This window comes from Opisthocomus hoazin, chromosome 7 (assembly GCF_030867145.1).
Source record: "Opisthocomus hoazin isolate bOpiHoa1 chromosome 7, bOpiHoa1.hap1, whole genome shotgun sequence".
Classification (NCBI taxonomy): domain Eukaryota; kingdom Metazoa; phylum Chordata; class Aves; order Opisthocomiformes; family Opisthocomidae; genus Opisthocomus; species Opisthocomus hoazin.
In genome coordinates this window covers 22,291,026-22,316,118 of record NC_134420.1, presented here as the reverse complement: position 1 = coordinate 22,316,118, position 25,093 = coordinate 22,291,026, and the positions used below count along the sequence as shown (strand labels likewise).

The following is a 25,093-nucleotide window of genomic DNA, read 5'->3' as shown; positions in this document are numbered from 1 at the left end:
TCCAAACATGATGTTGTACTACTGCCTAGGTTGAGGAAGGAATTATAATGAGACAGAAGACAGATCTTAAACTTCTTCATCAACGACCTGGATGAAGAGTTAGAATGTACCCTCAGCAAGTTTGCTGATGACACCAAACTGGGAGGTGTGGTAGATACACCAGAAGGCTGTGCTGCCATTCAGCGTGACCTGGATAGGCTGGAAAGCTGGGCAGAGAGGAACCTGATGAGGTTCAACAAAGGCAAATGCAGGGTCCTGCACCTGGGGAGGAACAACCTCATGCACCAGTACAGGCTTGGGGTGGACCTGCTGGAGAGCAGCTCTGCGGAGAGGGACCTGGGTGTCCTGGTGGATGACAGGTTGCCCATGAGCCAGCAGTGTGCCCTGGCTGCCAAGAAAGCCAATGGAATCCTGGGGTGCATCAAGAAGAGTGTGGCCAACAGGACGAGGGAGGTTCTCCTTCCCCTCTACACTGCCCTAGTGAGGCCTCATCTAGAGTACTGTGTCCAGTTCTGGGCTCCCCAGTTCAAGAAAGATGAAGAGCTACTGGAGAGAGTCCAGCGGAGGGCTACAAGGATGGTGAGGGTACTGGAACATCTCCCCTATGAGGAGAGGTTGAGGGAGCTGGGCTTGTTCAGCCTGAAGAAGAGAAGGCTGCGAGGGGACCTTACAAATGCCTACAAATATCTGAAGGGTGGGTGTCAGGAGGATGGGGCCAAGCTCTTTTCAGTGGTGCCCAGTGACAGGACAAGGGGCAATGGGCACAAACTGAGGCACAGGAAGTTCTGTCTGAACATGAGGAAGAACTTCCCTCTGAGGGTGACGGAGCACTGGAACAGGCTGCCCAGGGAGGCTGTGGAGTCTCCTTCTCTGGAGATATTCAAGACCCGCCTGGACAAGGTCCTGTGCAGCTTGCTGTAGGTGACCCTGCTTCGGCAGGAGGGTTGGACTAGATGACCCACAGAGGTCCCTTCCAACCCCTACTATTCTGTGATTCTGTGATTCTGTGATCAGAGCTGTTAGAATAAGTTTGCAATTTATTTTTGCGTTAGATACTTGATTTGTTATAAGCAAACTTATTAAATGCTGTAAGACACCTTTTTTTGTTACTCAGTAAAGATTTCTCCCATCTCGTCCTGTATCCTGGAAGAAGAGCTGGGTTACAAGTTCCAGGATCTCACCTAGGAAATAGTCATGGATGAAGCCATGTGTCTCCTGACTTCCTGCTGCTGTTAGAGAAATTTGTTGTATGTTTTTTTAAGCCCATAACAAATTGCTTTTCCCCTTACTCAGAAGAGGATTTTTGAGGAATTGTGCCCCAGGGAACAGGCAGTGTTTGAATTCCCCAGTGCATGGCACTTCTGTGCGCTGTGTCAAATTATGTCGAGAAGCACACCCTACACCTTTACTGTACTGGCTTTGCCGTCTAAGTTGTATTGCAAGCCATATTGATGTTACTCTGAGTAGAAATTCTGGGTGCTGTTCCCCATCTGTTCATCTTCCCTTCAAGCTCCTTTACACGTTAAATAACACATATCTAATTTTTGGCCTACTTTTGCCACTTGTCTGCTAGAAGGTTATCTGTCTTGTATAAACTAGTCAAAATGAAGGACTTGCCACAAAATGTATGAAGAAGGTAAGGCACCTAGGACCTAGGGTAATGGAGAAGGCACTAGGACAGAGAAGTCCAATTAATTAGATGAAGACTTTCATCCAAAAAAGGACAGGTAATTGAGACATACTCATGTAATTACAATTGATTTTGCTCACAGAAAAAAAAAGACACAAAGTATAGCAATTGCTAAAAGTGGTAATGGAAAAGGAAGTAATTATAAGTAGAGCTGACACTGGCTTTTTTCTTTCCTTTTCCTGCTTAGTTTTTAAAGAAAGCTATGAGTACTGACTTCTAATCCTAAAAAAAGCCAGTCAGGGTAAGCCTACACCAATAAATGATATTTCAGAGTTGCAGGAAAGCGCAAATAACATAGCAAGAGATAGAAAAAGATATAAAAAATCAAAAACCATTTCAGTAACATGGTTTAAGATTTACAACTGCATTAAGAAAGATTAGTTGTTCAAGCTCATTAAAATAGGACTGATAGTACTTTTTTCCCTTTTTTTTTTTTTTTTTAAGCAGAATTGTTTATGGCCAGCTGTTCTGAACAGAAATGTGATTGCACTTTCCCTTAAAATCCTTCAGGCTTTGGAGTAGGTACTGTCTTGCATTTACCTTGGCCATTCATCTTGGTTTGTGATGACTTCTGTATTTTACCTCTGGTTAATGGTGCTCTTCAGTAAGACAGCCAAGGATTTAAGCTGTAGGCATCAGTAAAAGCCCAGCCAATATCTCTGTTGCAGCTGGGTGACTAGTCCATAATGGCTACCAACGGAGATGACAAAGAGACAACCTGCAGGCTTTGTGCGTAGGAGTGGGAAGCCTTAGCTTTCTGCTGTGGCTATCTAGAAGGTAGTTTGGATCTACTTTGCTATAAAGGTATCTTTGCTCAGTGATGTGACTAATGAATCTCCAGAGTTTCTCCAGGATTTTTGGACCTGAGAAGACCTGAGTGGAAATAAACAGTTAATCAGAAGCAAATGTGTTTCTAAAATTCCCTGGATGCATGATAAAAGATGCTTTACAAAGCAGTTTAAAAAGTGTTTTAGAAAAAGACTTAAAAAAACCCCTCTACATTGCTCTGCTGAAGTCCGAGTGGTGTTACAAAGATACATGCTCTCTTTGGGGTCTTAAAGTTAAATGTAAAAGTTTACTCTCTAGAATTGTCAATCAGTCATTGTAACTTCTAACAATGCCATAAGAGTGACAGGAAAGAAAAGCAAATTGGAAATTCATTTAAAATGTGCGTATGTTCTTGGGCAATATCATGTACCTATGAATGGTAACCTAGCTGTTTTGGAACTGTGAAGACACATCTAGTAAATGTACTGATATTTAATAGATCTCACAGTTAACAAAATTTCACATTGTTGTGACAAACTTTTGTCCATAGGCTTTCAGGAAGAACTGCTAGAAGGTGTTGAGTGAAAGCATTTAGAGTACTTTAACAGTGTGACTGCTATCTTTGTGATTCGCATTATGGAAATTATTTTGATGTAGAACAATAGGGAAATAAATGCTATTGGTATTTGATTTGGGTATTAGGAAAAAGCATAGTCACAGAACAAAACCCTATGATACACACACACACATACACATAGAGAGTGTCTCTTCAAGAACTGACAATTCTGTAAGTATTTTGAAAAAAAACCCTCTCTTGTTCAGCTGTTGTTTAGGTTATTAAACAGAACTTTCGAGCAGACACTGTGAATAGAACATCTAGGTGTCTAGGCAGTCTGAGAGTATTCATACATATAAAGGCCTATAGTGAAATTTGGGACAATATGGGATGTGGAACAGTTCTTAGCTCAACTAGGTCTTGATCCTGTGGAAAGACTATTGTTGATGGCTCCTAACTTCACTGGGGAACGATAAGACTTCTGTTTGTCGTAGGATTAATGTACCTGAATTGCAAAACACATTTCACACATTCTGTGTGAAACTAAGCCTGCAGTGTGATCTTATTCATGGAGAGTGAGAGAGACAGTGGTTCTTAGAACACCAGAGACTCAGTTTTGAATGATCTTTACTAGAACCTCTCTTCTGTTATATGTAGAGATCAAAAGGAAAAAGATATTGGCCTAAACTTTTTGTGTGGAGGCTACTAATCTAGTGATAAGCAAGAATAAAATGTGTGGGTTATTTTAAAAAATTATTTGTACTGATTATTCTTCCCTCCTTACAGGTCTTTGTTTTAAAATTGCTATAATTTGTTTATATTGAGTCTTGTTTTGTATAACTTACCTTCTTCATCAGTCAAAATAAATTTCAAAAACACACCGAACTAATCTCTGGTAAAAAATAGTGGGAGTGATATAACATAGACTTGGCACTACTAGCTTTTCCCTAAGGGTTGCTATCATTACTTACAGTGCTAGCTCAGTCTTGATGCAACTCTTTCCCGAGGGTGAGAAGAATGTGACCACGGCTCTAATGCTGGCCCAGTGAAGCTGGACACAGCTGTACTGTGAGAGGTGGCTGAAAGAGCTTCCAGTCCAGTATAAATAGAAACATGTTCATAATTATTTCTTCCTTTTGTTATTTGTCAGTTGTAGAGCTGAAATATTGTAAAAATACTTCCATTTTAATATTTTATTTACAATCAGAATTATTCTAAAATAGATTCCCAAGCAAATGACATTTATTCTGTTTATTAGTGCTTTTGGAAAGGGAGACTGCACCGCAAGCAAGTCTCAGGAGAGAAACTAGTAAGCCACTATTTCATTCTAGTGTTCAGCAAGGCACTGTCCTTCAAAACAGCATTTTCTTTCTCCCACTGTTTGAACTTTAACAGAATTTGAACACTTTCTAGAAGTGTGGTATACTTTGATCTAAAGTTACATTCTTTGCCTGCAGGGATTCAGTAGTTCTGACTTCACAGCGCCATGTTTATACCCCTGTTTTCTAGCTGTCACACTTTTCTAGTATCTCTTCTAGATGTCCCATGACATTGTCTGTGCTTCCCTCTGAAACAGTAAAGAATAGGTCCTAATCCTGAAAGCCTCTCCTGGAGCCACGGGAAGCAGCCCTGTACCGTTCTGAGGAGAGCTGCAGTGACTCTTGTGTTATTTACTGACTGGCAGGTGGCAGAACAAAGCCTGATCATGTGAAATTTCTAGCCCAGGCTGGGGCTTTACAGATCTGGAGGATAAAGTTGGTTTGAAATATGAAATGAGAGTTTTTACAGCTTATGTGAAGTGAACCTTGAGTTTTTTGGGGGAATTCTAATATTTAGTACTTGCTAGTTGTTAGATTCCTTCTGTCGCAACATCTCTTGTATTATTCTAAGAGTGAACAAACTGGCTCACAGATCAGGGACACTATTAGAAAAACAGGCAGTGACTAGATGACAGAATCAGAACAGTATTTGGGACCTTCCTCAACAACATGCTTATTTTCCCAGGTGTGTGCAGCTTCTTAGCTAAAATACAGCAAGTTGAGGTTTTTCCATCTAAAATAACCAGGGAAGGTTCTGGGCTATTGAAGCTGGAATCCGCTCAATAGGTAAATTCAACTTCATTGAGTTCTGACATGGTTTTCTGATGTGAAATCAGTTTATGAAAATAAGCCTGACTTGCAAATATGATTTTTAATGAAGATTGGAACTGCTCCTGTATCAAAGTGCTATGTTGTAGCTAACTTTGCTTGCTGAAAAAAAAAATCTCTGTTGACAGTGTAACCAAACACGTGGTTTTGTTACTTCTCCAATGCACCATTCAAACACTAGCTTAACTTTAAATATATATGTTTGTTATCCTCCATAAGGGTGTTTATTTATGTTGAGACCTGGTAAGGCAGCAAACAATATTGAGTCAAAGAAAAATCAAAGTACAGCTTGTAAAATACTCTATTTTGTCAGCCTCTCTGCATTGTCCTTATTTCTTCTAATATAGAATCAATATAGCAACTGTATTTGACCAAAGAGCAGTACTGGGAGGTGTTAATGGAGAGAAAAACCTCTGAGATCATTTTACCTAATGGCTCTTAGTAGACCTCTGACTGCTCATAAAGATTCCACACAAACAGCTGATCTTACACTTGAATTTCTTATGCTTAAAGCGATTCTGAAATTATTTTATTGCCACTGCAGTCATAGCAATAAATCAATGTTTGTAGGAAACCCAAGGAGATTTCTTGAAGGAGAGGAAACTTAGGAACAAATAGCTTGAGTCTGCTGCAGCCAGTAAAGTTCCATCAACTTTCACCAGATGAAAACTGCTACTTTTTTACTTTTTTGAAATTCTTGTTTGAATAAGGGTAGCAATTTCCTCTGTTGTTATTACAACATGAATGGACTCTTACTGCGTTGCTCTTTAAAAGTTTTATAGCTAAAGTGCTGTGAGTGTTTTCATTATAAATGTCTGTTCATAAAGCTCTATAACTTGCTTGCAAAAATTCTCTGCCAACAAAAATCTGGCACATACAAGGTTGGTTCTGGAGCTAATTTATTTAAATTAATTTATTAAAATAATTGAATAGCCATTGTGAAGTAATGAATGTAGCAAACTGATATTAATCCTTGGTGTTGCTTGTTTCTTAAAAACAGCAAAAAGTTTTAGAAAGAACAACAAGGGTGAAGCACTGAGTCAGTTTTGGCTATTAGGTGAATTGAGACATAAAAATATTTTTCTGAACAAGTTGCTGTATATATTTAATACATTATGTTAGACAAATGTCCTACTGTTACAGTGCGTTTAATCAGTGTACAAGTGATTCAAATACTGCAGAGGCCTCCTTGCATTTCAGAGACTGGATATTCTTCAGGCTAAATTGACTGACGCTGTTAAATGAGAAATATTTGCATGAAAATTGTTTGCATAAGGATCTGTTTCTCATTGCATTTTCAAATTCTCATATTTAAACTAACAGTAAAAAAAGCGACATCCTGTGCTATCTCCATTGCTCATTCACTCTCTCTACCTTTCCAATGTAACTCTCTCCTTTCTGCTGTGGTGGTTTCATTGTCATACTTTGAGCATAGGGTAGGGTTATGTTTGTTTCTAACTTTACGGTGTAATGACCTGTTCAGGAATTTTAATGTGATGAGAGGAGAAGTTGTATGTGAAATTACAGTAATAATTAATAATAGTAAGTCCTTTTATTAACTCTTTAGCATGATTATGGTTTCATAGTATTGATTTAAACTGTATTTCCTAGTATTGGTTTCATAGGATTGGCTTGAATTATTGACCATAATTAAGGTTTCAAAGTATTTACTTAAACTCATCCAGGAAGATTATCAGGTACTTTTCCCGAGAGAAGAAAGACCCTATCAAGGGTTAGATCACTGATAATGACTGACTCTCTGGCTGTGACCTCCATGCTGCTCTTTTTGGATAGAAGCATTTTCTCATTATTGCAATAGATGAAGGGGGTCTTCTAAAAATGGGATTTTTTTTTTTTATTGTGAAGAGACACTTCTTGAAAATAAAATTCATGGTGTTAAACCAAAAACTAAATGATACAAAGTAATCAAACATGTTGAAAGAGGGTTCTTGTTTTTAAATGCTAGACACCAGATGTTTGAGAATATGCCTTCATGCAATGAAGTGTCTGTGACATTATTTATTTAAAACTAGATGATCGGAGCATGTTTTTTTTCAGTGAGCACATCTCATTTTCTGGAGTGCCCTGCTATGCATAACCCTGGAGCCCCTGTTTGTTTATACGAATAGTTGAGGTGGTTTTTTTTCTTTTTCTCAGACTATGATCCCCCAGGGTAAATAAAAATGAGGGCTATGTGAAAACTACTAATATATGGTCTTTCTCTAATTCAGACTTCAGGTCCCAGTATCTTGTTCAGCATTCTTATATAACACATGACAGTTTCTCTTATCTTGTTGCAGAGTCCTTTTTGTGTCTGTGTGGGTTCATTTTAATGAAATTCAGACCCCAACGTATAATATATAAAACCTTATCCATTATTTAAAAGAAACAAGCATATACTTTCTGGAACTTGTAATGCAGATATGAAGAAACTCCTACAAATAGGAATAGATTGCTGCAACTTAAAATCAAGCCAGTATATCTAGCCCTCCAAAATGTAGGGCAAAAGAATCTGAGCACACTTTGGCTTCTGTTATGTGCACATAACTTGAAGAACATAATCTCTACCTTTATCATACATGACCACAAATAGTTCTCCCCTATTCTTACATGCTCCTGAGATTCCAGATAACACAGTCATTATTGTGATTGTCTTTTACCTGTGACAGAATATGAGAAAGAGAATGTAACAAATGCTGAGTACAAAGGCCATTGCTAACATCATCTTTTTTCCAAGCCACTGTACTCGCTTGTGCTTGTTAGTTTTCCTTCTGCTTTATCAACGCATCACAATTCTATAAACACAAACAGTGGCTGAGTATAAGGATTTGTGCTGCAGATGACTTCTACATAACTGAAAGTGAATTCCTTTGCAGTCTATTCTTCTGCCCTATGTAGCCACTCAGCAGCTATCCTACAGAATTGGAGGCATGTGGGCAGTAGGTCAGGAAAGTTGAACGTATCCTTGGGGGGTTCACCTATGTTTGTAAAGTGTAGTTTGAAGCAATATAAGCTGTGATTTATGGGAGTGGGAATATGTGAGCTGCTAGGCTAATAGCAGTGTAGTTCCTGGTCTCTCTTCTCAACTGCAGAAATAATACTTTAAAAGACTGCCTTACCTTTCATATCAGTCCTCAAAATTGAGGGAGTTCAAAGCCAACTATTCCCTCATCCTTGAAGCGAAGACAAGAAAGAAGTCTGAATGTTGATCTTCTTGATTTTATCCATCCTTTCTGTAAAATGACTTATTCTCTATTACCGCTTTGACAAACAGTTGCACTTTTTATCTGCAACAAGCTTAGAGCATCCCTGACTGCCAAAGAACATGCACTGTGAGGTGACTGCTTGACCTCTTTCCCTAGGTTTCATAGGGAGAAAAGGTTTACATACTATTTATCCTTTCACTCCTAGTCAGCCCAGAATCAGGAACTTCTTTCATCTTGTTCTGCAGTTTGTTTTTTCCTGCAGCATGGCTTCAAGGTTGCTACTTAGGCATTGCCACATTTAATGCATCCTTCAAGCCGATACAGCCAACTGTCTCCCTTTTTTTTTTTTTTGAGAGAAGGTGAGATTTTTTTTTTCACAACATATAACAATATTCCTCATATAGATCAGATCATCTTCACACTGCTCCTCGATGGCTCTCTTCATTAGCTTGACCACATTATGAAAGAGGGAAGTTTAAAATGGAGGCCTTAGTTGAAGTTGCCATGAACCAAAACACCTACTCACAGCCAATTTAGATACAAAACTAAGGTTACTGTCAGTAGTTTTAAAGCTACCAAGATGGGAAACATTCAGCCTTTATTCAGCCCCACACTATTCTGTGGAGTATACAATAGGGCTTATAAACCACGTCCCATGGCCACTGTTGTACAGCAGCAGTTATAATTATCATTGCAGTTTTGTTCACTGTTCACTGCTGCTGCTATGGAATTGCTGCAGTAGCTTTGATTACTTGGAATAGTATTTGCGGAAATTTTAATGGCATTGCTCTATTAATATATCATCTCACTTTAAAATAGCTGACCAAATCTTAATGTGTTATAAATCAGCACAGTTCTCAGCTAGTGGAGCTAAGGCAGTTTTTATTTGCAGAGCACTTGGCAGGGCAACTGTTCAAATATGAAAAATCATTGTGTGCAAGGTAGAATACTTTTGTCCTTTATCCTTCCTTTCTTTCAGTGCCGAAATTAAACAAGACATGTAGGCCTTCTACAGGTGCAGAATCAGTTACAGAAGTTGACACGGGATATACCTCATCCTTGATGATCAGGAATTCATTTAACGAGTAACAGTTCATCAAAATAACGGTACATGGATTCTGCTGGATGACACTTTCAGTGGAGTTCCAGAATAGTGAAGAGACTTCATGGTTCATGCGATGGTCTGGGAAGTGAAGTAGATTGTGTTCAAAGAATGCTGAGAAGGGGATTAAAACATTTCCTGAATATGATAGTTTTTCCTCCCTTCCTCCCTTCCTCCCTTCCTCCCTTCCTCCCTTCCTCCCTTCCTCCCTCCCTCCCTCCCTCCTTCCTTCCCTCCCTCCTTCCTTCCCTGTCTCCCTCTTCCTCATCCCATAAATTTTAACGTGTTCAGATTTTTATCCAGCTATGTAGTTTCTATTTAGTCTGCTAATGTTCATATCTTCACCTGTATAGGTAACCTATCGTAGCTTCAAGTTGGAGGTGCTAATATACAATATGTGTGAAGGAATAAAGAAAACACAACTCTAATCTGTCAGTTCTTGACTGTTTGATGCAGCCTCTGCTTTTGAAATTTTCATCTACCCTCCTGGGAAGGTTGAGATAATGTTTGAGAGTCAATCCCCTTTGCGATTTTGTATCTGGATCTCAACACCTCCCCTCCATTCTTCCTTTAAAACTGCTTTGGAACCTGCTGGTGCTGATTACCAGAAGTACCCAGTTGTAGGCTGATAGTGTTATTCATGGATTTGACAGTGGGAAATCAGCTGATAGTCTGTAAGGTTTTCCAATCTCAGCAAGATGACTTGGGAGATCAGTTTAGAGAATGCAAAAAAAAACACATTTGAGAAAGTTTACCAATATGTAGAGATCATCTGAGTGTTAAGAGTGGGCAAATAGGAATGTTGGAGAAAGTCATAGTATGAGCAAAGGCCTTCAGCAGTGTTTTATACAAATGAAGACAGACCTTATTAGAAAGAAGGCAATGGTTCTTCATTCCCAGAGTGGCACGGAAAGCCTGCCTTGAACCTCCTTGTAGAAAGCAAACTGTTAAGACTGTTGTTTTATGTAATATTTAAAATTATAAAGTCATTAATGTAATTCATCCCAAGTTCTGTATTGGTATATTTAACAGATGTCTAGTTTTATTTAATATTTTTAGGAGGACGAACAGGTACACTGAAGAAAGAAGAGGGCTGCCCCAGAACTCATTCATTCCTGTTGCAGAGAAAAGAAATTATTTCCTTTCATAAGACATGATCTATGCAGTAAAGCAGTCACGTATTTATTTTGTCACTTGGATTAAGTTTCTGTAACAGGGCTATGATCACAAGGATGTAAATTCTTGGCATTTTTCCAGTTATCAATATTGAAATATTAGTGATCAAGCATTTACTCAACGCCATTCCTCAAATGCAGGGTCTCCACAGCATCTTGTTGCGTTCATGGAATTCATTTGTTTCCATTATCTGGCTAACTGGTTCTTTTGTATTGCCAAGGTGATGAACAGATTTGACATTTAGCTGATTACTTCACCAAAATTAAACAGAAAACAGGGCAGCCATCCAAAGTTCCTTTCAGTGTGAAAGCTAATTATAAAAATGCTTTGAGCAGCAATTTCTTTTTGGACGTTAAAGTGCTTTTATTAGATTGTTCCCCTGTCATTTTAAAATTTATTGCTAGGCACTTATAAATGGGGTTGCCTGCTGGAGTAGAATTATTTTATTTTATTCTATTTTCTTTATTTAAGACTGGAGACAAAATTGCATAGAGCAAATTTTAGGTTGAATTTGTTAGTATTTTACATCTTTCTGAATAGAAAGGAGAAAAGCTAACTAGTGCTGGCTCTCATGGATACAAAATATGTATTTTATCTTTATACTGAATAAAAACATATATCCACTTCTATTTACAATTCAGCAACTCCCAATTTCTAAAAACATTTACTTAGCAAATAAAAAAATCACATATGTAATTTAAAAGTTGAGTAGAGCCCTTGTATTGTTAGAAGCTTGTATTTTATTGTGTAGATATAAACAATCAGCAGTGATGGAAAAATCTAAGCATGTGCTTGTACCCGTGTTTCATAAGCCATTACTTGTTCTGAAATAGCATAAAACTACTCTAAAGCAATTTTGTCAAGGTCATTGAGTAAGAGTTGGCCAAGTAAATTTTAACTAGTAAATTTAGAACTGAAGAGTGCTGTATCCTGTTACCAGATCTTAGAAATTTCTTGTGACGTATTTTTTGAATGCCTTGGAATATATTTAACTTTTTATACTGACTGTTATTATTAGCATCCTTTGGACCCCAGACAAGGTGTGATCTGGGGAGGTTTCAAGGTGACAAAGTTGGGGGTTTTGCATATGATATTGTCTAGCATACTTTGGCTACTAAATCATCTTGTGAGGACATATATTAATTCTTGACACTGAGATCTATTAATATACCTTGAAGTCAAGTGAATTATGTGAATCTGCTGTTTCAAGCTGTAGAATTCTGCCATAACTAGGAGGAAATATTTTGCTGTAGGTAGATTAATGTTGAAAGCTTGTCACGAAAAAGTTTAACATTGAAAATTTATTCTTCCTCTTCTTGCCAGTACTTGAGCTACTATACTAAATCCCATTTGTAATCTGAGGAAAAATAGAGATATAATTTCTTTTGTATTTATCTGTGTTATTAGAGTTCCAATGATATAGTCTATTGCCTATTAAAAAGTGCATCACAATGAATGATCTTCCAGAGGGTAATTTTTGCTCCCATCAATCTGAGAGCTTTTCTTGTAAAATACATTAACTGTCACATCTTATCACATAATTTAATTCATGCCCATTGCAGGATAAGTAATTAAGATAACTCAACATTCTGTATTAATAAATAACAAAAACACGAATAAGAGATTTGCTAAATACCTATTGTGGAGGTAATGGATAGGACTTAACATGCGCATTCTGAGGAAGCTTTGCATAGACAGAGAATGCAGTCTGAACAACAGACCTGCAAAAGAGTCTTGATGAGTGTACAACACAAATGTGGGTTTGTTTTTGTTTGACTATTAATGTATATTTCAGTGTTAAGCCTTCATAACTCCTCTTCATAAAGAGTCCAAGCAATATACAAGGCAGTAGACCCCACATTTTTTCAGAACTTTAAATAAATAAATAAATAAGGTCAGCTTTTGAGATACTCAGTTAAATTTCTAAAAGTTCTGATCATTTGTAAACTGTCCCTATAGGTACATTAGTTTCATTAATGTAAAGATTTTAATTAGTGAATTTATGTGGGTTTGACATAAACATGTCCATAATTAATTACATAAATCTTCACGCTCTTGTCCCCTTTAAGCACATCTACCTGCCTGTTTGACAATGTGAAGAATTATTCAGGGATACATTAAACAGGGGGAGAAACATAGTCCTCTTAACTTGAAAATTCACAGATTATGTCCTTGTCTACAGAGAATCTTCCTTTGCTGGGTTTGGTTGTTAACAGATGATTCATTTCTGCAGTTTAAGCTATCCCATTGGCTATGCTCTGTCGCAGTCTCCCATGGCAATAGGTCTCCTGTAATCCAGAGCAAGGTGTGCCTATATGATGTATCTGCCTAAGCTGTGTAAGGAATGGGCTTAGAACACTTCAGACTCTAAAAGCATAACCTTATGTACGTTATACTAATTTTTCTGTTTCTTTTCCAAGTAAGAAAGGGATATATGGACCTAGCTTTAACGTGAGAGCTGTGCAAACCCATCAGGTGCAGCTTGGCCAGGCCCTCTCTTTGATAGTATTTTTTGATCCTGACATTAGCTTTGTGACAAATTCAGAAAAGAAATGGCAAAAAAATATGTCTATGAAGAACTTAACTGCACACTCAGGCTTGAGTCTCTCAGTGGGACACACTCAGGCGAGAGCTTAAATGAGGCTGTGGCATAGTAGCAGTTAGCATTTGCTTATTTTTCATTAATGTTTAACTTGAGATATCTGTCAGAAGGACTTATTTGTTTGACCAAAATCAATTCAGCAGAAACATTAAGGGAGAATGAAATGCCAGACTTTTTGCTGGTCAACAAACTTTTACACTGAACTCATTTGTATTTGCTAAATTGCAACTTCTTATGTCATAATGCCACTAAGTTTAAGTCATTTTTGAAAATAAACTGAGTAGTTTAGCCACAGCCAAGAAGAGAGAACTGTAAACCCATCTTTGGTTGCAAAAGTATTTCCTGAAGCATTTCCAACCTATACCTATTGTTTTCCGTAGGCTGATGGGATACTGTGCCTGGCTGACATTCTTACTGATAACACCCATTCCGAAGCTACTCATGCAGAGGCAGCAGCAGTAATTGCACAGATCACATCTCCACAACTCACGTTCACTCAGCATCTCAGCAGCTTTCTGGAACATATGGAAGAAATTGTAACAGCACTTGTCAGTAAGTTCTTTATGGGACTTCTGAGTCTTTCCAGTTTAAATGACAGGTTGGGGTAGGACTTACTAGATGACCCACAGAGGTCCCTTCCAACTCCTACCATTCTGTGATTCTGTGTGATTCTGTGAAATAATGTTTGCCATTCTGTCCTTAAAAGATGAAGGAACCCAGTAATTTTTAATTCTGAATCAGGGCATTCTGCAACTACATAGTATTTTTTACTCCAATCTATATTTGAATAGAATCTATGTATATTTGTCAAAATAATAACTGTGTGAAATTCCACCACTAGAGCCACAGAAAAGACTCAGCAAAGTATCCTCTTGTTCCATGTTTGTCTGCAGAAGAGCAGTTTCTAATAGTCGCTAACCTTTATGCCTGTTGCATTTTCTAAACTTGCTAGAACTCAAGCTCACCACTGCCTCTACATTTGTATGATACTCAGAGAAAAAGTACATATAGTATAATCTATGGGCACTGTTACAAGAAAATAAAAGGTTTGTCTTTCTTGTCTAGGCCTCTGATCCATGGTAAAATGAGGTGAAGGTAAAAGCAAGGTTTTCCTTAACCTGGGTCAGTAAGGACACTTCAGAAAAATAAGATGATATTTCTCATGACTTTCGAAAGAGAGGAATCTCTTATTTCTGGCACTGTGCTCCATCCCTCTCAAATACTAGTAGCTTTCAGTCAAACATTCTCTTCTTCTCTCTGATCCTGAAAATTCAGAGGTTCCCAGGGCTTCATGTCAGAAAGTACAGTTTAGGTCATCTAGTTTGATTTCTCACCTATAATATATCAACACATCTGGACATTTCTCTACTGAGGCCAATGGTTACAGTTAAATGACAGCACTCCAATTTTCAAGCTTTTTTTTTGTTTTAAATAGAACAAGAAAAGAGTATAGTAGTGCCAGTGCCTGAGGAATCTGCAGTGGCTGGGAATTATCTGAGATGTATTTAGGCATTCTTTGATATGCCCAGACAGAACTAGTGCTGTAGAAATCAAGGAAACAATTTATTCCTGATGACCAGATTGTCCAGCAACAAATATTGAAGGTTCTGCCCCAAACCTGCCATGAATAGGATGGGTGGAATTAACCGATGCTGAGCTTGGTTCTGCTGTAGCTAGACTGCTAGAGGCATCTGACCTGATTTATTTAAGATGATTTTCCAGGTTATTGCAACGTACCACAGTCAAGGAACAATCTGAACAGCCTATCCAGAAGATATTAGGAGGTAGAGCATTTCCCCAATTGTCACAGTTTCAGTTTCACAAGACGCAGTAGTATATAGTCTGCCCAAGAAATGTGAGCATTAAAAATAGAACATGTATAACTTTGGAAGAGCCCTTTCAGTAATCACATGCCAGTTTCCTTGTAATATTTATAACTTAGTAATTGAATTACTGTAATATGTTTAATTTTTAAACCATGCTGAAATCCAGTTGCCAGGTATCTTAGTTAAAATACATGTGTGCAAGGAATTACAAGGGAGCTGTGTCTTCAGCACTTCTTACTGAAGCTGGAAAATATGCAAGATGATCTTTGACTATAGAGAAACAGGTTTAGAGATAGGCAAAATGTACACATATCTTGTTCTACAGAAGAGGATATATAGCAGAATTATTCTCTTATGGATCAGTTACTGTTAGCCTTCTGCCTCCTGTATTTAATTTTATTTAGTTATAGCAAACTTTATGTTGAACATCATTCAGTGGAATATTCCCTGTAGAACGGTATAGACCATCTCATTAATTGATGAATGTTAGAAACACTTCATGTCTAGGTTCACGTTCACCATCTTTCCCTGCTCTTGTGGTTCAAATGAAGGTGCCTGATGTTAATATCACTTATAAAGCACCCTAACAATGTGACATACTATGTAATTGACAAAATTAAGATGATTTTCTTTGATTTTTTATGTTTTCTCTTTTTTTATCTTGATGATTATGAACTTGGTCTTAGATACTAAGATTACTAATGCAAGTAGCAGATGTTTAAATATTGCTTTGAAACATATAATAATGTTTTTTTGCAATGAAGGAGAGAATTTTATTCAACTTATTTTCTGCATTTCTAGAACTGTGCCAAGAAGCCTCCTCTGGTGAAGTTTTCCTGCTGGCTTCAGCAGCTCTTGCCAATATTACTTTTTTTGATACCATGGCTTGTGAAATATTGCTCCAGTTAAATGCAATGAAGATTCTTCTAGCAGCATGTTCAGACAAACACATAGTGGATACTCCATATTCCCGAGATCAGGTGAGTAGTTTCTCAGCAAGATGCTGTCTGATCTTATTTGTGTAAAAGTCAACAGGTTTCAGCTCTGTGTCTGTTTTGACATAGTCAAATCTAAATCGCTTTCGTGTCTTCTATTCTTGGCTCTTTTCAATGTATGGCTCTTTCTTTAGCTGCTTCTGTTCTTTTTTATTATGTGCATTATGAAATATGACTGCTTTTAATGTGATTTTGTGGAAAAAAAGAGCAAAGTTCTGTATTTCTAAGATACTAAATTATTTTTCTTTTTTTCATCATGAAGATGGACAAACAGTGACACAGAGACCCAAAGAGGCTGTGGACTCTCCATCTTTGGAGGTTTTCACAACTTGATTGGACAGATCATGGGCAAATAAGATATATATGGAGACTGCAGCCCAAATATACAATTGTCAGTTCAAAGATGAAATAGTTTCAAAAGCTGAAGAAGGATTTGATCCTCAGCCCATCGACATCAGTGGGCTTTGGATCAAGTCCTAACAGTGTGGTAGATGGTTTGCAAGTTTTACTGGCAAATACCACTGACTTTTTGCATTTTCTTTTCTCTTTCACCAGATTCTTTAGTAAAGTGACACAGAAAATTAAAGGTTAGTGCTAATGCATAGATGAAATCAGAGGTAATTCTTCTGTTCCTCTCAGGTACTGCCATGCAATGGGGTGCTGCAGAAGCACTGCTTATTTGGCATTTCAGTGATGAATTTGCCTCAGTAGAGTAACAAGTATAAGGCTTGAGGGTTTCAGTAGCTATTATTAAGGATGAAGGCTGCTAGTCAGCTCTGTTAACCTACTTCTGTTTATGCCACATTGTGAATATAACAAAAAGTCCGTAATTCAGGCCTCACAAGCCCATCCCCTTCCCACCTCTGAAGTAGCCAAAAGATGGTTTATGGTAGACTAGGGATCTGCACTACCACAGTAAACTCTGTGTACCCTTCAACAGGAGCCATGCCATGGGAATCCAGACACAAGGTACCTGAGAAACTGATCACTGGTGTGCTAGAGGGGTTACTAGGGCTGCTTTAGCTTATATTAAGAGCACTCAGTAGTTTTACAGCTCTGGAGTGTTTATGAAAAGATGGAGTTAAGCCATAATTACTATATTGCTCTTTGGGCAAAGTCAAGGACATCGGCTGTGGTGTTTGACATGGCTATATACTACTACTACATATGTATACTATTATCACACCTGTAAAAGTTTTCATGTTCTTTTTTTTATTCCTCCTGTACGCTCTCTTAGTTTTGATTTTCTTATTTATTTCTGCTCTCATCTTAGTTCTCCAGTCAGCTGTGAGTTGGCAGTTTGCTCTGTGGGTAGCATAGCAAGCCCCTTGAAGTATGAGGAAGGCAGATATTTAAAGAAATGTGTATGACTTTATTAGGTAACAGACTAGTTCCAGACCTTTTGCAGCTTGCAGAACATCTCATTAACTAGAGTAACATAGAACTGAATGGTTGCCTTCCAAGAATTGAGGAGATTTCACCCCCAATAACCGCTTATATTCCTTCTTGGAATGAAAATCTAAATCAGAAAGATGTGATGTTTTCTGCGATGTGCTGCAGTAAGTTTCTGAGCTGACTCTCTGTTATTTCTGCAGCAATGGGGACTATAAAATCCTCCCTTGTGTTGTTCTGTTGTTGAGCACCTGATGCTCAGGTGGAATCTGAATGCTGCTCATCTTGCCTTAAGAGCTGTCAGTGTTGTTAGTCAAGCAGTTTGGGGAATGCAACAAACTTAAGAGAAGCCTTTGTTTGAAATCCCGAACAAATGTGTGTTCATGTAGATTGTTTACATTTCAAAAGGTTACTTGTTTCAGTGTTATATTGGAGAGGTGGGAGAATATCTACCAATTATGATAGTTTTATGGAATATTTTGCTTTTTAATTTGCGCTGTGCCTCGTTGTTGCAATGAGGAAAACACACTCAGTAGAGAGAAAAACAACACTACAGTGCTATATTTTTTAAAGGTATTCTAACTTGCCATTTTGGCTTTTGGTATATATACTTTAATTCCTTTTAGGTATATAATATAATTACTAACTTTTCCTGTTATATATATTATTATGTCCTAGTCAGTAGACATTTGTCTAAGGACACGTAAATTACAGTTGAGTAGGTTTGGAAATTTTTTGATTCAGGGTTTTATTTTGGAATATGCATCCATTAAGCTATATGAAATGTTGAAATAATTAAACAAAATAAGAATAAGATGCATAACAACTACAACAAAATACGGTCTAATTATCATAAAATGTTATAAAAGAGCCCCTCAAACTCAGCTGTGTTTTTCATACCAAGCTTCATCTTAAGTAACACAGTTCTCCTATAGAAAACTACCCAGTATTTGTAAATACATTACTAGTTTAGCATTACTGCTGATTTCAGAATGTTGTAATTTGTTAAAATAGACTGAAGCATGCCCACTGTAAGCCAAAAATGGGAGAAAGATGGCTGAAATGCAAGAAAGGGACAGTGAGTTTTGTTTTCATTTGTGCCATTTTGTGTCATCTTAAAGTCACAGTGCGTCCTTCTACACAACCTTTCTAAGGACAGCTAGCACTGGTCAGTTATTACCCTCCACGATGGTATAAATAACTAACATTCTGCCGAGGAACTGGATGTTGGATGCATTTTGTGTTGCCTGCAGAACATATTTTTCTGCTCAAGCATCTCTAAAAGTGTTCTGTATTTTGACTTCTGAAAAGCTTTTGTGTGCAAATGATAACAAACTTTTCCCACCTTTGCTATCCAAAAACCAACCTCCCTCCTCTTTCATCTCCCAGACAGTGTTAGATTAGGTCAGGTAAGAAGTCTAGAACTGAGTGCTGGACTTAATGACAAAGAAGATAATCATTGTCCATCTTATAGAAGCACGTATTGCTTCTGTAACCAGCAGTATTACATTGAGATTGCTTAGTTTTATAACAAAATACTTTGTCTAAGAGTTGTCAGATAAAGCAATAATTTCCAGATGCCTTAGCCTCTAGTTTTGGGTCAAAATGGATTCGAATGTGCCATGTTCTTTTTCTTGCTGCAGATACTTATTTTCTGGATAGCAGGTTTTTTACTTCAAAGGAGCATCAAAATCTCCTTTCAGCAGGGTTCATGCCTAAATTCAGCAGTGTAATGCATACAGTCAGATGTCTTAATGGAATTAAAACACTGTCAGAAGAAGTGGTTAGCCAAAACCCTTATCATTCAGAGACTGCTTTGCTTTAACCATCATCTTCGACTCTACACAGAAAAATATGAAATATGTATGTTTCTGCACAGCATGTTTATATATAATAAAATTTTTTTCTCTGCATTCCCACTTGTCTCTTCAGTGTTGATAGTATTCTCACCTTACCTGTGAAGTTGTGGAGGTACAGTCTAACAGCTTCTGATCTTCTGTTATTCAGGCAGACAAAGAATTAATGTGCAGTGAACAATTTTAAAGTGGTTATTTCTAGGTCTAAAATCAGTGAATTACATTTTTTAAAAGTTTGAGGTGAAGAAAGGCTTTAAAGTTGGAAGGAGAAAATGGAAATTGTTGCTGTCTTTATTTCTACTAAATTTGTTCCTGTTTTCTTGGTGTTTGGGAGATGCTGCAGGCTCTGAAGCTAAGACGTTCCATCTCATTTAAGATTTGAAACCTTTAATACTATTGTTCCTCTAGGTTCCAGATGCTATTCTCTGCTCTTCCATTTTTTTCAGGGCATTTGTGTTTTCCTTTTTTTGCCTTTTTCCCCCCTTTTTTCTCTTACAAGGTAGACTGTAGGGTCAAAATGAGAGCAGAGACAGATGTTACTTTAACATAGAGAAATTTTGATTTTAAAATGTTGCCTAACACCCAGTGAAAGACTTTGAGAGCAGTGTTTTTAATGAGAAGAATATTAACAACTCTTTTAGACTTTTGAAAATCCCTGTCTTGATGAAAGGAACTTGCTGTACTACTTCTCAATCTGAGTTTCTTGAATACTGGGGAATTACTCCTTGCCAACTGCTTTTTGTTTCTGCTTGTTGTCATGAAGACTATGGGATTCCTGACTCCATTCTGTTAAACTGCTGTCGAAATTTTCCCGTATGTATGGAAGCCAGTATGGGCCAACAAGAACAGGGAGCCTGAAGCAGAGTTTGAGCAGTGCAGCCCATGTTAGGTGCCTGTCTTCCTTATATCAGACAAGAAGTATTGGACAAAATCATTGCTGGTCAGGGGGAAGGCAGTTCATGAAAAGTCCTCATTTATGCTTTTTAAAGCTCTCTTCTTGGAGAAAAGTAAGCATGGAAGGGGGAGCTCCCTTTCTCTTCCACTGCTGAGCCATGGGCTGGTCCTTCCCAGAGAAGAAATGCACGTCATACCCTGGGATTCAATCACCTATGGCATGTTAGACAAGCAGCCAGGGACAGGGTTAGGAGCAAAGCTTGGTCATCTGCCTCTGTCACGTCTGACTTCAAAAGATCTAAGCTTCCAGTCTAGTTTTTGAAAATTGTTTTCAAGATCAGCTGCAAGTAATATTTGACAGTCCCAAATGGTTGAACTGCATGCTCACACATCTTTCCTGCATTTCAACACACTTTTGTAGATTTACACACTGTGAGTAAAAATGCAAAACAAAGCCTTTATGTAAGAATGACTAGGTCGTAAAAGGGTATCTGCACAGTATTCTTGCACAGGTCTCCATTAATATCCAACTCTGACATCAGTTTAATGATGACTAGCTGCGTGGTTAGAATTGCCTTCCCTCTCGGTGTTCTGGCTGTGACCTGTGGTTGGTAAACCATACGCTAAAAGTGTGTGATCCTTTCCAGTATTGACTAGATCACACTGAGAAAACATGTTTTCAACTAGCATAGCTGGAAAGAAGTGTGGTAGATTACATAATTAAGTTATTTTAAAAAAACTTAAGAAATTAAACAAGACTGCCAGTAACAGATGCAAAAATGAAAATTAGGCCAAAAGTCACATGACAGTATCTGAACTTTAACCATGCTATTATATCATTTATACCCTCATTAGTTTTCTGTATAAGACTATAACTGTTTCCCTGATGTCCTTCCTTTCTTTTTAACCGGTTATCTCTTTTTTTTACATATACATTTGAACAATATAAAAATATAAGTAACAGTGTTGACTGGCATTATGTGGTCATTGTTATGGATTGTTACATTTCAGGGGTCCAACACTGACTCTCTCTCTTAAACACTAAATCTTATTGAGACAAAATGCCTGTTTAGTTTACAGTTATGCCTTTCACATTTAGATTTGATGCAGGATAAGACAATGTGCACCAACTTGCAAAGCAAGAGGTTCAGTTGGAAGTAAAATCTCAACTCAGTTGAAGAACTCTGCTATTCTTTGCTAGCTTAGTGTGGTGAGATTTTTACTCCTGGGATCAATTCCTAATATTGCTGCTGCTCTGATTTTGATGAAGCAATTTAACTTCTCTGCATTTTTGTTTAATCATCTGTAAAGTTGGGCAGACATCGCACTTAGTGTAAAGTGTCTTGAGAGGAAACACGCTACATCAGCACAATTCATTGCAGTTTTTATTTTCTGCCCTTGCCTGCCAGGTTCACTGTACAATCAGGCTGGTGCTGGGCTGTTTACTGCAGAAACTATAAAGAAGAGTCTTTGCTGCAGGCTGTACAGAAGCACAGAATCACAGAATCACAGAATAGTAGGGGTTGGAAGGGACCTCTGTGGGTCATCTAGTCCAACCCCCCTGCCGAAGCAGGGTCACCTACAGTAGGCTGCACAGGACCTTGTCCAGGCAGGTCTTGAATATCTCCAGAGAAGGAGACTCCACAACCTCCCTGGGCAGCCTGTGCCAGTGCTCCGTCACCCTCAGACGGAAGAAGTTCTTCCTCATGTTCAGATGGAACTTCCTGTGCCTCAGTTTGTGCCCATTGCCCCTTGTCCTGTCACTGGGCACCACTGAAAAGAGCTTGGCCCCATCCTCCTGACACCCACCCTTCAGATATTTGTAGGCATTTATAAGGTCCCCTCGCAGCCTTCTCTTCTTCAGGCTGAACAAGCCCAGCTCCCTCAACCTCTTCTCGTAGGGGAGATGCTCCATGCCCCTCACCATCCTTGTAGCCCTCCGCTGGACTCTCTCCAGTAGCTCTTCATCTTTCTTGAACTGGGGAGCCCAGAACTGGACACAGTACTCCAGATGAGGCCTCACTAGGGCAGTGTAGAGGGGAAGGAGAACCTCCCTCGTCCTGTTGGCCACACTCTTCTTGATGCACCCCAGGATCCCATTGGCCAATGACAAAGCTGTAAGTCAGAGATGGTTATGCATGCATTTTGCTGCATTTTTCATCTTTTTGTCTTCAGTCCTTCAGGAAATGAGACAGCAGATTTCGAACAGCCTCCGAGTTTTGCCACTGATCTTTTTTTCCAAAACATAGTCACTGCCTAGGTGAAGGTTGTGATTTCAGCTTTGATTCTGAGCAGGAGAGCTCACAAACAGTGTTTCTACAGATAACAGTTTCTTGTTTCTTTTTCCTCCTCAAGTAGAAAAGTATGACCTTCTAGGACAGGCACCAGAAATTACTTCCTGACCACTCTGCTAGAGTTAGTGGCAGTTGAACTAGTCCTCTGCACTTTCTGCCTCCTCTAAAATGGGAGTAATTAAGTTTCCTCCCACACACTCAAACCTGATTCCAATTAGACTAGCTAGACAAGCAAAGTTGTTTTCTACAACTTTGAATTGGCTTAGGCCAAATTGTGCTCTGCTCTAGGGAGACCAGATGTCTTAGGGGCCTTTGGTTGATCATCCAGTTTCAGTATCTAAGAAGCTTTCCAATACCGTGAAGGAAATCTGAGGGCTGATTATTTTTTTCCCCCGGATTTTCATCTGAAATATAGAAAACTGTGGCCTCAGAAGTGACGGAGGAGTCACACTCTAGCTCCATCACTGTTTTACAGTTAGATGACCTGTTTTATGGGACATGCCCATTCACCCTGTGACCCATGCAGGATGCATTTCCTATGTGCTTCTTTAAAACAAAAAATGTGACAACCAGGGTATTCTGCCTACTCCTTCGCTGCATTAGTTAGCAATATGAAGTAAAGTAAATAAAAATGTAGTGAAGACATCCTTCATTCCACAGGGTAAGGTTCCTTTAGTTTTAGTCTCTGTTGCTCTGCCTCAGCATTCCAAGACCATATTTCCCTGACACAGTCTCAGAGTAGGCCTAGACTTTGCAAGCAGATGCTGTCCCTAACTGCTATTACTATTTTATGAAGAAGTTTGCCTCTTCCAGTCAGGTGACAGAAAGACCTATTGATCTATCTATCTAGGTACATTTTTTTCTCTGTTTTCAGGAAGAAAACTGAATTCCCAACCACAAAAAATGGCTATCAGAAGTGATGGAAATTAGATTTTGTATTTCAAGCAATATAATGTCCCAGAGAAAATTTCAAGAGATTTCTTAGCAAAGATTTCTCTCCCAATAAATACCATCCTGAAATATTTTTCTACCTCGGATTTATGTAATGTCCATTGTTGACCCCTGCTGTATCTACTCAGCAAAAGCAAAACTGTCCCCCTTTGGATTGATCTTGAATTGTGAAGTTCAGATGTTTTTAATGTACATTCAGAAACAAAGACTCCATCTTGCTTCTTATTAGCTGTCAGATGCTCCTTTGTTTCTGAAGATGGGTATTTGGAACTTTGCAGACACGCTCTGATTTATACCTATGACATTCGTTTTGAACGAATTACGAAATATTCTTATGTAGAAAATTTAATTTTACTTATCAATAAATCAGCCTTAAAGGAGAATTAACTAAGAGAATTAGCAATTCTATATTGATCTACTTTGTCACTCAAATTACTTGCTAATTCTCATTTTGAGCTTATGTCTTTCTATTTATGTTGAGACTGTCAATAAAAGCTTACTGAACAGCGGGCCTTTATTATCAACAAAGGTATATTAGCATCACATCTTCCACCTCTGTAGACACCTCCACTTCCCCCGAGTGAGGTAAGTGACCCTAAAATGTGAAAGATATTGCCCCCTTAAAAGGCTAAAATGTGTGCTTTCATCTTCCAAATCCTATTGCATCTTTCTTCCTGAGCAGCTGGTTTCACTATAATGAGAAACACTTTTATATCATCTTAAATCTCCTGTTAGGGGAAAGTTATCCAAGAAACCTTCTGTTTTTTTATGTGCTTTTTAGGTTTAAATTCTTTGTTGCTGAAAGCATTTGAGATTTACACTCTCAGTGTAGGTATCAGTTTATAACAAAGCATTTTCACCTAGTTTTCACTTTTGCAACAAACATTCAGTACCTTTGTGCACTGGTTAATGAGTATTAGTCACTGTTAGTTGCTTAGAAGGAAAAGAGTTATAGTGTTAGTCATTACATTTTTTTAGCAAGAGAATTTCCAAGATGACTGTTGTTCTTCAAGAGGTTTTGAGCAAGACTGTTCTAAAGGTTCTTAATTAACCATGATTTCTCAAATTTAAATCATTCTTAACAATTGAAATTCCTATGATTCAGTGCAAAGCAGACAACAGAACTGAAAAGGGAGGTTCATCATTCATAAATTCAGTGTATGTGAAAGTCTGGGTGAATGGAGGGAAACTATGTGGAACTAAAAACACTTTGCAAATTACAAAAATAGATTTTGTTTACTAGAGTAAACACTGCCAATTTTATAATGATGGATGATACTGTCACAACAGAGACTTACCTGTGTTTATTATCTGTTTACCTATTTTGCCTGTAGAAATAGAGATTTTTAGTTAGGTTTTAGATTAATTTCCAGGGCATCTGCGAGACTAGCAACATGATGCTGTACTGACATTTGAAAAGTAGGAAATACCTCTATTTTTTTTAAGTTTATTTATTAAATAGGGAAATTTTCCATGGACCTAAAAGGGAGCCCCCTATTCCCCAACTATCCCTCCATACTTAGTTCACGAGCAAATCATTTAAATGTGAACTTTCAAAACTTCTTGATTTTGGGTAAGGGTTTTTTAAGCTCTGAAAGTGAATTCCTTAGTCTCCTAGTCTTGTGAAAAAATCTCACT

At 38.1% G+C, this 25,093-nt stretch overlaps 1 protein-coding gene across 1 annotated transcript in view; it reads left to right on the top strand.

Annotated features, from left to right (window-relative positions):
• The window catches only part of INSC (INSC spindle orientation adaptor protein), a 159,450-nt gene that overhangs the window by 124,244 nt on the left and 10,113 nt on the right, over positions 1 to 25,093 (top strand). Inside the window, exons 8-9 of the mRNA XM_075425762.1 lie at positions 13,628 to 13,799; positions 15,875 to 16,053. Of these exons, the coding sequence (XP_075281877.1) occupies positions 13,628 to 13,799; positions 15,875 to 16,053 (351 nt within the window). The remainder of the gene's footprint in view (positions 1 to 13,627; positions 13,800 to 15,874; positions 16,054 to 25,093) is intronic.